The 12,145-nt window shown below is 36.4% G+C and overlaps 1 protein-coding gene and 1 pseudogene across 2 annotated transcripts; both read right to left on the reverse strand.

Moving 5' to 3' along the window:
- LOC109208668 overlaps positions 1-550 on the reverse strand; it is a 4,743-nt pseudogene extending 4,193 nt beyond the window's left edge.
- Positions 551-3,329: 2,779 nt separating this feature from the next.
- LOC109208664 (eukaryotic translation initiation factor) lies at positions 3,330-10,891 on the reverse strand. 2 transcript variants are annotated; one of them, XM_019371801.1, is made up of 9 exons: positions 10,529-10,891; positions 7,619-7,690; positions 7,237-7,332; positions 6,814-6,996; positions 6,212-6,309; positions 5,671-5,758; positions 5,219-5,569; positions 4,874-5,116; positions 3,330-4,785 (listed from the first exon to the last, which is right to left on the reverse strand). In XM_019371801.1, exons 1-9 carry the CDS (start codon positions 10,673-10,675, stop codon positions 3,739-3,741), a joined length of 2,325 nt encoding a protein of 774 aa, XP_019227346.1. In that variant the 5' UTR covers positions 10,676-10,891; the 3' UTR covers positions 3,330-3,738. The 2 variants fall into 2 exon arrangements, with proteins under 2 accessions (XP_019227346.1, XP_019227345.1); XM_019371800.1 differs by having other exon boundaries at positions 6,814-7,002.
- Positions 10,892-12,145: the final 1,254 nt, after the last annotated feature.

The raw sequence follows: 12,145 nt of genomic DNA on the forward strand, positions 1-12,145 counted from the left end.
ATATATATATATATATATATATTGCTAAATTGAAATCAAAAAACTTAGCAAAAAAAACTCAGAAAACTATTATTATCATTGCAATATTGATTTAAAAACGAAAAGCGAAATTAAGTTTTAGAAAAATTTGAGGTCGGAACTCGGAATATAGCAAAATAATCAGATAATTAGAAGCTAGATCGATATTTGATAACTAATTGTTTGATAACATGACAAGTGAGCTGAATTTTTCATCCTAACCTTCGGCTACTTTGAGGTCTTCCTTGAGTCTGAGAATCTCTAATTTACGCTCTTTTGCCTAATAATTCAAAATTTTACAATTAATTCAAATTCAAATTCGTCACACGCAACTTCTACGAGATAAGTGGAAGTATCAGAACGAAAAATTAAACGAGATTGATCGAACTTTTCGTTTCCATTTTAGAGCATCATCGGAGTAAGGAGGAGGAGGAGCGGCAGGTTGAGGAACGGCAGCGGAGGAAGAAGGCGGAGGCTGCGGTGGTGGTGGTGCCGGAGGTTTTTGGAGAAGCTTTGATCGGACGAGCGCCATTGCAATCGCCAATTTTAGGGATTCATCTGAGGAGCTCTTCGGTTGCTCTCTCATACAATCTCCATCTCTCTCGCACTGTGGAAATGGCGGGAGTAAGCTGGATCATTTGCAGCTTTTATACTCCCTTTTATAAATAGAGGGAAAAAAAATTAAATCCAGCATAAAATATAACATTGTTTAGCTAAATGGATTGGAAAAATAATTTTGTGAAACTAATGAAGCTTTTAGTTAGAATAAATATTCCTACGTATAATATGCATAAATCTATGCATTACTTTTTGCAATATAGACATGGACTAAGGTATTCGATGAGCAATACAAAGATAAAAATACACTTTAAATAAGAATATCTTATTATTCATGGATAACAATTTATATATTATTATTGACTATATATATAAGCCATTGATTGTTATTGGAGGGGAATTTTTGAGCAATGGTAAAGTTGTCTCCGTGTGATCCATAAATCACGGATTCGAGGTGTGGAAGCAGCTACTAATGCTTGCATTAGGATGGGTTATTTATATCAATACTCCTTGGGGTACGTCGCTTCCCTTGACCCTGTGTGAACACAGAATGCCTTGTGCACCGAGCTGCTCTTCTTTTTAAGTTAGTCATTGTAATCAACCGCATAAATCTTGTAATATAATATGATATTGATCATATATAATCGTATGTTTTTATTTAATTTACAAAATGTACCTAATACATACATATATATATATATATATATATATATATATAAAGTACTGTTATAAAACAATAAATGAAGAACAAGAGTATTGCAGAGAAAAGTAGAGAGAGAGAATTCTTATTGATATTGGATGAATTATAATGGAATAGAACCCTCTATTTATAGGGAGAGGGTGACTTAGCCACCAAGCAATGAACCCTAGAATCTCTCTAAATATAGACATTCACCATAAATACAATTCTATTTATAACAAATACTGAGTTTTTTACGGAGTAGATCCCTTATCTAGAATTATCCCGCTACAAGTTGTAGTAATAGAAGATATTAAATCTTTCCTTTATTTATAGTCTCAATATAATCAACCGCTTTCGCATATACTTTGGAAGCTGAATAAGTTTCTTTGAGATTTACTACAACACAATACCTTATTGGTAATCAATTGTGTTTCTCCAAAATAGTATAATTGGCTCTTGCAGAGTTCTCAATTAATTTTGTAGTACCACATATTCATCAACATCCATATGGTGAATATCTCTTTTAAAGAGAAAGTTATACCATTATAGTTATGGTCAAAATTATATACAAGATCTGTTTCTTGCATTATCGTTGTCTTTTAATAATCACAATGCCAAAATATTTTGGCGTACAATAAGTACGTGACCAATGATCATTTATCCATAATAATGATATTATTTTCTTATATCATCTCAAACCTCCTTCTAGAGGTGAGTGTGGTATATTCACTACCACTAGCACGTTCATATTATTTCAAGAATGAATATGCATTCATAAATCAGATATTATCACATTCACATCATGAATGGACCATAATCATTTATATGTGTTTTATAAAATCTCATGTCAAATCTATGACAAATATTACTTTCACAGAGTGAATGATTATTTTGAGAATCCTTATTATTTGCATTATCACAATGATGATGATTATGATTTCGTCTATTGCCACGTCCACATCCATTGATACCTTCACAGTAATAATTTTGTCTTCTTTCAGACTTATCGCATATTGCTATCTCATTCTCTTAAGGGAATGAGAATGGACCAAATTCAATGGGACAGGTTTTCACTTCTTGTGCTCACGATCATACATGACTTTGATCATGGCAAGACATAGAAATTTTACTACTTCTGGTGGTTATAATTTCTTACAAACTCCATTAGAGTTATAATCAAACTTTGTTGTCTTTGCTTTTATATAAAATCAAATTATAAATGTCAAGAATTTAAAAGAGAAAAAATAAAGTAAAATACTTGCCTTAAATCCAGAATTTAATCATGAAGGAAGTTCATGGAACAATTGACAATCATTATGCTCAATTCCAAAGCTTCTACTCAATTGGTTAGAGTCTCGTGATAACGTGTTATAAAACAATAAATGAAGAACGAGAGTATTGCAGAGAAAAGTAGAGAGAGAATTCTTATTGATATTGGATAAATTACAATGGAATAGAACCATCTATTTATAGGGAGAGGGTGACTTAGCCACCAAGCAATAAACCCTAGAATCTCTCTAAATATAGATTCACCATAAATACAATTCTATTTATAACAAGTACAAAATTATAGGATGTATTTAACTTGTGATTCAAAGGGTGCATGTGTATACTCTTCTTATTTACTTAAATTTCATCATTTATAATGTTAACTGACTCTGAAAAGGTGAGATGGGACATCAATTTTAGGATGTTCTTAGTAAATACAAAAGGTGCAATTTTTAGACAATGCATAGATGTTGGAACTATTGCAATATCTCCAAATAGAGAGGGATATTACTTCATGCGTCCAGCTCTTTACTAAATCTAAAATTACTTTTTATGTTCATTTTCGCTTGTCAATAAGTTCTTTTTTCATCAAGTGTCCTAAATTTCTTGAGCGGATGATCTACCGGAAACGGTCTACCGAAAACAACACATACACATCACCCTTCCAAAACCCAACTTGTGTGATCACACTGGGTTTATTGCTGAATAAACTTGAAGCTCCCATTTGGGACACAACATACTCTGGAGACAAACAAAGAAGCATAGCGATGCACAGAAATATAGAAGTACCAACAGATGACAGTTATGATTTCAAATCTTCCTTCAAAAATGGTATATAAAGGCTTAGGCAGTTGCAGATTGCAGTATGAACTCACAAGTTTGACAAAACTTAAAATTTAACTAGTCAAAAGGGAAAAATAAATAAATAACTAATGGAATACAAAATGAGGGCTTTCTTTGCCTAGAGCAATTATGGAATTTAGTCAACCAATCTCAAAAGGCAAAATCTTTCTTTGAACACACTACTTTCACCTTGGAAAAATATACAACTCACTTGACATCAACCTGGTCTTGACTGCACCAACTCCAACGATAAACAGCGATTCAGTTGGCTCTACTCCGGGCATAAACAAGAAAGGCTGAAAAGTGAGTTTGAGTACATTCCATCTACTGAGGTTACAGAAAATCGCTCTTCATGAAGAGTTGAGCTTTTATTGGAAAAGTGTTTTGCACGCCTCAACATCAGGTGCTTGTGAATCCAACACGGCTTGGCCTGTAGGACTAGAGCTAATAGCTCCCATTGTAGCTGTAAATACATCTTTCTGGTAGAGATCATCGGTTACCTTCTTCAGGATCTCATTGACCACCTTGAAGTCCAATGCTCCCGCCAAAACTAGTCTAGCAATTATCTCCCCAAAATTGGCCGGTGCTTTTGGTAAATCCATGGCAAGGTCATCCAGCAGAGAGGCAAAGTTTAACAATCCGGTGCCCAAGTCCCCAGCGGTAAAAACCTTCTTAACAAACAAATATTCAAGAAGCTGTGAAACTGGTTCAACACGTGGCGGGCTTTTGTCTAGACCAATTGATATGGCTTCTTTGACAACCTCAGGATGGTAGGCTGGGGATTTGAGTTCCTCAACACACTGCAAAGCTTCATCAAGAAGCCGAACACTAAAATATTCCTCCAGAAGAGATACTGTTTTTCTCTTTAGTTCATCAGGATTCGACCTTGCCGCAGGAGCCTGGGGTGCCTTTTCGGCAACTGGAGAAACAGTTGCTGTAGGTCTAACTGGTCCAGGAACCTGTGATGCAGGCTCCGTGCCAAAACCATAGCCCAATGGGCGAGCAGGAGGTGCACCGCTACCTTGCAAGAGGGCACTAGGCCTACCACTCACGAAGCCACCACTACCCTGAGGCAGAAGCCTTGGGTTCAATGAGGGCGACTTGCCGACCAGTGGTGGCGGACCACGTCCACCAGGCTGCACCATTGGTCCATTACCTCTCGGCATCGACCGGGATCTAGGAACCTCCCAGTTGTCATTATCCATCCCAGGCATACCCGGAATCTTCCTAGCTCCCGGCATTCCAGGCATCATACCACCAGTCCCTGGCCGATTCATAGGATAGCCGCCAGGACTCAAGCTGCCTTGAGGACTCGGAGGACCACGAGAATTTCTCATGCTTGCAGTGGCACCAGGACGCAACCCCAAGGTCTTCTCCGCTTCTGTATGAATCTCGGTGATGGTTTTCGCTTTCACCTGTGCAAAAAGGAAAGAATATTACTACGTCAAGAGATAATTCTACGACATGAACAGGCAACAAATACATGATAGAATGATGTGTCACCTCTTCCCGCCTTGGGACCCAGTTATTGGAACGCAAATCCAGCACATCACGAACCATAAACCTTAAACGTGGAACCAACTGAGGGTTTGTAGATAGTTCCTTCAACCGGTTAAAGTACACATCGTTGATGCGCCTTGACTTTTGGTTCTCATCAAGCTGTTTGCCAATGGTGTTGAAGAACTGGCAAATGGCTTCAACATTCTCTTCTTCCGGACAACTTTTGGGATCTTGTCCTAATAGTTCCTGTTGAATAAAACCAGCAAAGACAAGGTACAGTTCAAGGTATTAAAGACAGCAATCAGCATGGAAACAAATAGACCTGAGCAAAAGGCAAGAAATTACAACCTGAACGATGTGATGAACAATCTTTTCAGGGACCATCTTTTGCTTCAAAAGCTCTCCGATAAGCCGTATATTGCCAAGAGTCCGCAATTTTATCAACCTTTCTTTGTCCTTGCGTTCTGACTCCTGCTCCGGGGCTGTCATTTGCCTCGCCTCTTCTCGCAGATTGGCAGCACCTTCAAATGCCTCCTGACAATTATTCAATAGAACACGCTTGAATGTAATCTCTTTGCCACCAGGCTCATCAGAAGGAAATGGAGGAAGCTTTTCATTGAGATCAGAACACAGCTGGGCATACATCGGGCAAAATGTAGGTTCCAATACAGCCTTGTCAAATATCAAGGAAATAACACCCTGGAGTGAAGATAAAAACACATTAAATTTCCAAGGCAGAAAAGGGAGTGAGCAAAAAACACAACGATAGAGAGGGGTATCCTGGAGAAGGGAAGACAGACCTTTAGAATGTCTGCACTTGTTATCCCTGAATCTATCAATTGACCTTTGAGGAGATCAAACTTCTCTGGAGTCAGCTTGTTGAGTATACTGCAAATCAATATTAGTTGGAATCAACGAGTCAGACAAATTCCATATCTTCAAATAATGCCGTAAATGTTTCTCGAATAATCAAACTTTTGAAACCAAGAACCTCATGTATCCTTCCTTACTTGTCACTCGCACACAAAAACACACACAAGAGAGAGAGAACGAACCCCATGCACAAAACATCCAGAATAAATACATATTAACATCCTCTCTCTGCAATTATAGTGCACTGATGAAGTAGTTTAATGGGCAAGTGACAGCATATCAATGGAAGTTCTGTGTCGTGTTCTAAATGTAAGAGATACCGAGACATTAACAAAATAAGGCAATAAAGCAGTGAATATGGGAGACCAAGAGATGGACAGCGAGACAGAGAGACAAAGAAAGAAAGATGAACCACGAATAAGCAAATATGTTTTGTTAAATGCATAACTATTACAGAGAGAAAATTACCCCTTCACAGTCTTCAAAACGCGATCTTTGTCAGAGAGATTGCCTCTTCGAGCTGACCATGGCAGCTCAGCTTTGGTTAGTGTAGGAGCAGGTCCTCCCTGATTTACAAGAAAAAATAAAGGTTTCTGAGATCAAGAACCAAAGATAGCTTCATATCATATAATATAGTTCTTTCAAAATCATGACAACAAAAATGCCCTTGCTATTACTAAAAGGAAATTATGCGAAGAAATAGGACATATCCTCTTCATCCGAGTAACTGTCTTTTAAATTATTATAATAATTGAATAATAGACGATATTACTGCATCACTTGCACCTAATTCTACATACATGGAGTAAACTGCAAAGAAATAATATAGCCCAATTATTGAAGTTCCTGATGCACCACTACATTTGAGAAAGGTATTATATAATGATTAACTAATGAACTTCTCTTCATTTTCTTCACTCTCATTTTCAGATGGGACTTTAGAATGCGTGGAAAAGGTGTCTACCGGTTTGTAGTAGCAAAAAGCCAGATAGTTTCCCTAACAGAGGTTCTTAAAATAAAAAACGGATGTGTTCTGGAAACAATACAAAAGGCAGTAGATTAAGATTTACCCCTCGGTTGGGAGAAATTTGAGCTCTTGCAAACTGTGAGCTAAGTTGTTCCTGCCGGCCACCAAACTCTCTGTTTTCTCGGAGCGCGTCCCATGATCTGTCATCCACGGGGGCAGCAAATTGTGATGACTTGCTACGCCAATCACGACTGTCTGGCTCAGAATAACGAGTCTGAGACTGGACCTGCACCTATAGAAACATAAATGAGACAACGTGTGGCAACAGAAAATTGCATACTGAAAGTGACAAAAAAGAGACATTTTTCAAACGAAAGAAGGGAAAGTATTTCTGTGTGGACAAACAACTAAAAGAACAGCATGCCCACTCTGTTTCCTTGTGCATGTGCTGTGTATTGTGGGTGGGGTGTCCATGTCATCAGAAAAATCAGAAGGGGAAAATATAACCTTTTTAACAGATACTCACATTAGTGTCTGCACGACCTCGACTGGCATCTTCACCAAACAGATCAGATTCAACTTCTTGTTTGACTCTAAGAATATCATCCGAAATGTCGACCACCTAGGTGGGAACAATCAACCCAAAGGGAAAACCATAAGGAGATGCAAATAAAGGATACCATATAACATAAAATAATCATGCTTTTTCTTTTTCTTTTTTTTTTTTTTTGGGGGGGGGGGGGGGGGGGGGGGGGGGGTCGGCTTAAACACAATCCTCTTTTTTCCTATCCTTAGTGACTGGGGCAGGGGGATTAGTAGGAGAAAGGGCATTCTTGTTATTCCACATCTAACTAGCAAAAGCTAAAGCCCAATAACATCAGCCAAAACTTAAAAGATATGAATATTACCTCCCTCAGTTGCAGCAGCTGATCTCGAGTATACCTAACGCGTTCATGGCCCTCAAAACGAGAGTCTCCAGTCTACAAAGATAAAAGGATAGTCAAGACATGTATCATAAAGGGAGTTTTTAAATTGAATCTCAACAATGAAAGAAAAGGGCATTATCAAGTAAATGCCATGGGTCACAATAGAACATCCACGTAAGGAGAGCTGGTTAACAAAAAGATACTTCAAGATCAGATGCAAAAGCCAGAATATGCAAGAGAATGGTGTAATTAAGGTAAAATCAAGCAAAAGAATCTGACAGCAGATCTTAATAGCATCCAGAATTTGCACACTAGCTACATAGTTGAATCAGCCATGGGTCAGAGGTCACTCTGCCAGATTTAACAACGAGCAGATCTCTATATTGACAAGGGATTAGACAATTATGGTTATGCAGAAAAGGAATAAGGTATCAAATACTGGTCACAATTCAATAAACAAGCTCATTACAAAGGGCTCCTTAAGTGTCAATCTCAGGGAAAGACTAAATAATTCTCAATCACAAGCAGCTGTTTCCTTTTGAGCATTCTGAGATATAAAGAAAAGGAAACATTGCTTCTTCCTCAAGCTCTCAAGCGGCAAGTAGAATTTACTGCAAATAACCAGGTGGTCCACTTTGTCTGCGATTCTGTCTTCCTAAATCACCCTTCCTTCAAAGCATCTACATTAAACTCCTATATAAAGATATCCAAAGGCCATGCAGCATTTCTACTACTATATGACGCACACCAATTTTACCAGGGAAAAAAAAGCAACCAAATGATGACTAGAGTGCATATAAACAGCATAGCTTCTCTGGACTTCTCTCAATGGGTCACAATTAGTAAGAATTCAATGTTAGTAGGGTCTTTATGGGCAATCCAATACTCCTTAGTTGCCCACCTAAAGCCTACAAATTTTTCTCCGTCCATATTTACAGCAGAAACACATCTTAAGTGAGCTGCCAAGAATTAGGACGTTAAAAACAAGAATAACTGCAGAAATAATACATATTGGTGCACGGACATTTCCACACTATCTACAAGCCCCAATTCCACAACTTAAAAAACAAGGCAAAATAGACATTCTAGAACACAAATGAACCCCAATAAGTAAAAGAACTAATATTTCAATTTTTTTGAGAAAGAAGTAACAAGAACTATTTTTTACACAGATACCCAACCAAGAATGAATTGGAGCTATAAATTATGCGAATTTCCAAAACAAGACATGAGCTGTCACACTCTCCTCAACACATAACAGAAAACACCATTACCCTCAAGAAACAGATTTAAAAAATTATGCATGTAAAATCTAATTTTTACTCTCCCTACATCAAAAAGACACCATAAAATGATAAATAATTAAGATCATGCGACTAATATGTATTGGTAATCGTTGCTGTAACAACAGATACCAGCATTATCATCAAGAAAAAGAAAATCCACGAATAAAGACAACTTTTATTTGTTACAACAAAACTACGCATGTAAACATCCAATTTTAGTAACTCTACCAGCAAACGGACCCATAAAAACATGAGACAAAGTTTAACCAATACATACCACCATAATAATCAAGAATCAGAACACCCATGAATAAACCACAAATCATCAATTTTTACGTCAATTTTTCCAAAAGTTGTACATGTAAAAACTCACCTTTTAATCATTCTGCCAATAAACAGACATAAAAGAACAAAAACCGAGAACATTACACAACTTTTTTTATGACCGAGAAATCGGTCTGGGCCAACTCTTAGCACCAACCACAGCCAAACTAGGGGATAATTGGCCCCGCCGCTCTATCCTTCTACGCAAACCAGTATCATAAGTCACAAATCCCTCAACCTTTGCCACTTGAGGCGAATAAGACAACTTATATTGACAAATAAGACTTATAACACAAGCTACACAAAAAACAACATCAGATTCAAAAAAATCAAAGCTTCACCAAAAAAAGCAACAAACAAAACAAAGCAAATAAAACCATCAAAGCAAACCAAAGGCAGCTGAAAACACCCAATAAAGCCATATATCCAAATATTAAAAAAAAGACTCAGATTTTTATCATTCTGCCGCATTCAACAGACCCTTTTCATTTTTCATATCCGAGAAATCCCCGAGGATAGTGGGGCGCAATTCTAAGCTCGGTGGATAATGGGCCCACCCCTCTACCCTTCTTCACTTAATACCAGTCTTTTGTTATGCGGAGGGGTCCAAACCATATATTGGTTAACAAGACTTAACACAAGCTACACAAAAACAATATCAGATTCAAAAAAATCAAAGCTTCACCAAAAAAAGCAACAAACAACATAAAGCAAAGCCATCAAGCAAACCAAAAGCGGCTGAAAACACCCAATAAAGCCATATATCCAAATTAAAAAAAATTACTCAGATTTTTAATCATTCTGCCATTAAACAGACCCTTTTTCTTTTTTGATATCCAAGAAATCCCCGAGGCTAGAGGGGCGCAATTCTGAACTCGGTGGATAATGAGCCCGCCCCTCTACCCTTATTCACTTAATACCAGTCGTTTGTTATGCGGCAGGGTTCGAACCTTATATTGGTAAATAAAGCTTAACACAAGCTACACAAAAACAATATCAGATTCAGAAAAAAATCAACCAAAACAGCAACAAACAACACAAAAACAAAGCCATCACAAGAAAACAAAAAGAGCTGAACACACACAATAAAAAAGCCACATAAGCTATACAAAACAATATCAGATTCAAAAATATCAAGATTACCACACAAAAAAACACCAAAAAGGAAGCCACTAAGAAACAATAGGAGCTGAAAATACTCAATAAATGATGCCCAAATACAAGCTACACAAAACAATATCAGATTTCAAGAAAATACACAGATCTGAAAAAAAGGTTGAACCTTGAAATAGGGAAGAGATGAAGAACCGCCGCCATGTGGACGAAGCAAAGGGAGATCAGAATTAGTAGATGAATGGCCCACAAGCACTCTGCTTCTGTTACCACCACCACCTGGTCTCAAACTTATCACCGTCTGATCAGCCTGCATACCTCAATTAATTCTCCACCGTCCGATTAATTCGAACACCTCTTTCAAACAAAAATCTCAAATCCTCCAACCCAAAAACAAAAATACCCAAAACTGATACAATAAGGTGTAATTATACAGAATGTGAATATAGAGATAGATTTATATATATAAAGGGATGAACTTTTTAGAGAGAGAAAAGGAAAGAGTATTTCCTCTCTCTGCTAGGAGAAGGAATGAGGGGAGGAGAAGGTGAGGCTGTTTATGAGAAAGAAAGGAAACCCTTGCGTAAGGGTATTATGGGTATTTCGAATTTTTTGATGGACATTATTCGGGATTATTGGGTACATTTTAGGAAATATGTGAATATTTTGACTGTTCTGCCCTTGGGCTATGTTTCAAAGTTTGCTTTTGGGCCAATGAAGTTTTTGATATAATTGACTATAAGGACACTTTTTGGCAGGTCAAAAATTAGAAATAATTTAGATATTAATTATTAATTATATATATATATATATATATATATAGTAATTTGTATAATGTGGTGGATTCGAAAGAATTGATGATAGTAATCAATTTTATCTTGCAAAAGATATATTGTAATAATTTAGGTTGTCTTTTCTAAATTTTGTCACTTATTTTGTCATTAATTTTCTATAAAGAGATTATGGTACTTAAAATTATTATAAGTAAAACGACAAGAGCGATAGCATAGATAAAGTTAGAAATGTTGTTATTCCACCTGTAAATCAAATATAAGATGACTTTCTTAAGGTGGTATTATTATACAAGCATGTTTAAACATAAACTACCTATATTTTAACAATTTCGGTTGTCTTTTTAAAATTGTCACTTATTTTATTATTAACTTTCTATGTAAAGATTATGATACTCAAAAATTACAAGTAAAACGACAAAAGCGACGGTATAGATAAGACTGGGCGGTTTGTTATTCCACGTGCACATCAAATATAAGATGACTTACTTAAGGTAGTATCAGTACTATATATGCATGTTTTAATATAATCTACCTATATTTTGATAATTTCGGTTGTCTTTCCAAATTATCACTTATTTTATTTTTAACTTTCTATATAAAAGATTATGGTATTTGAAATTACAAGTAAAACGACAAAAGCGACGGTATAGATAAGACCAGATAGTTTGTTATTCCACGTGTACATTAAATATAAGATTACTTACTTAATGTAATATTAGTGTACATGCATGTTTAATTTAACATAATCCACCTATATTTTAACAATTTCGATTGTCTTTTCTAAATTTTCACTTCCCAAATGGTACTTGAAATTACAAGTAAAACGGAAAAAGCGACAATATAGATAAAACTAGAAAATTTGTTATTCCATGTTTGCATCAAATATAAGATGACTTACTTATAGCGTGTTTGGCCAAGCTTCTCAAGAGGTCAAAAGTGCTTTTTTTCTTTTCTTTCAAGAGCACTTTTTTTCCAAGTTTTTTTTTTTGGGG

Source organism: Nicotiana attenuata, unplaced genomic scaffold (genome assembly GCF_001879085.1).
Source record: "Nicotiana attenuata strain UT unplaced genomic scaffold, NIATTr2, whole genome shotgun sequence".
Classification (NCBI taxonomy): domain Eukaryota; kingdom Viridiplantae; phylum Streptophyta; class Magnoliopsida; order Solanales; family Solanaceae; genus Nicotiana; species Nicotiana attenuata.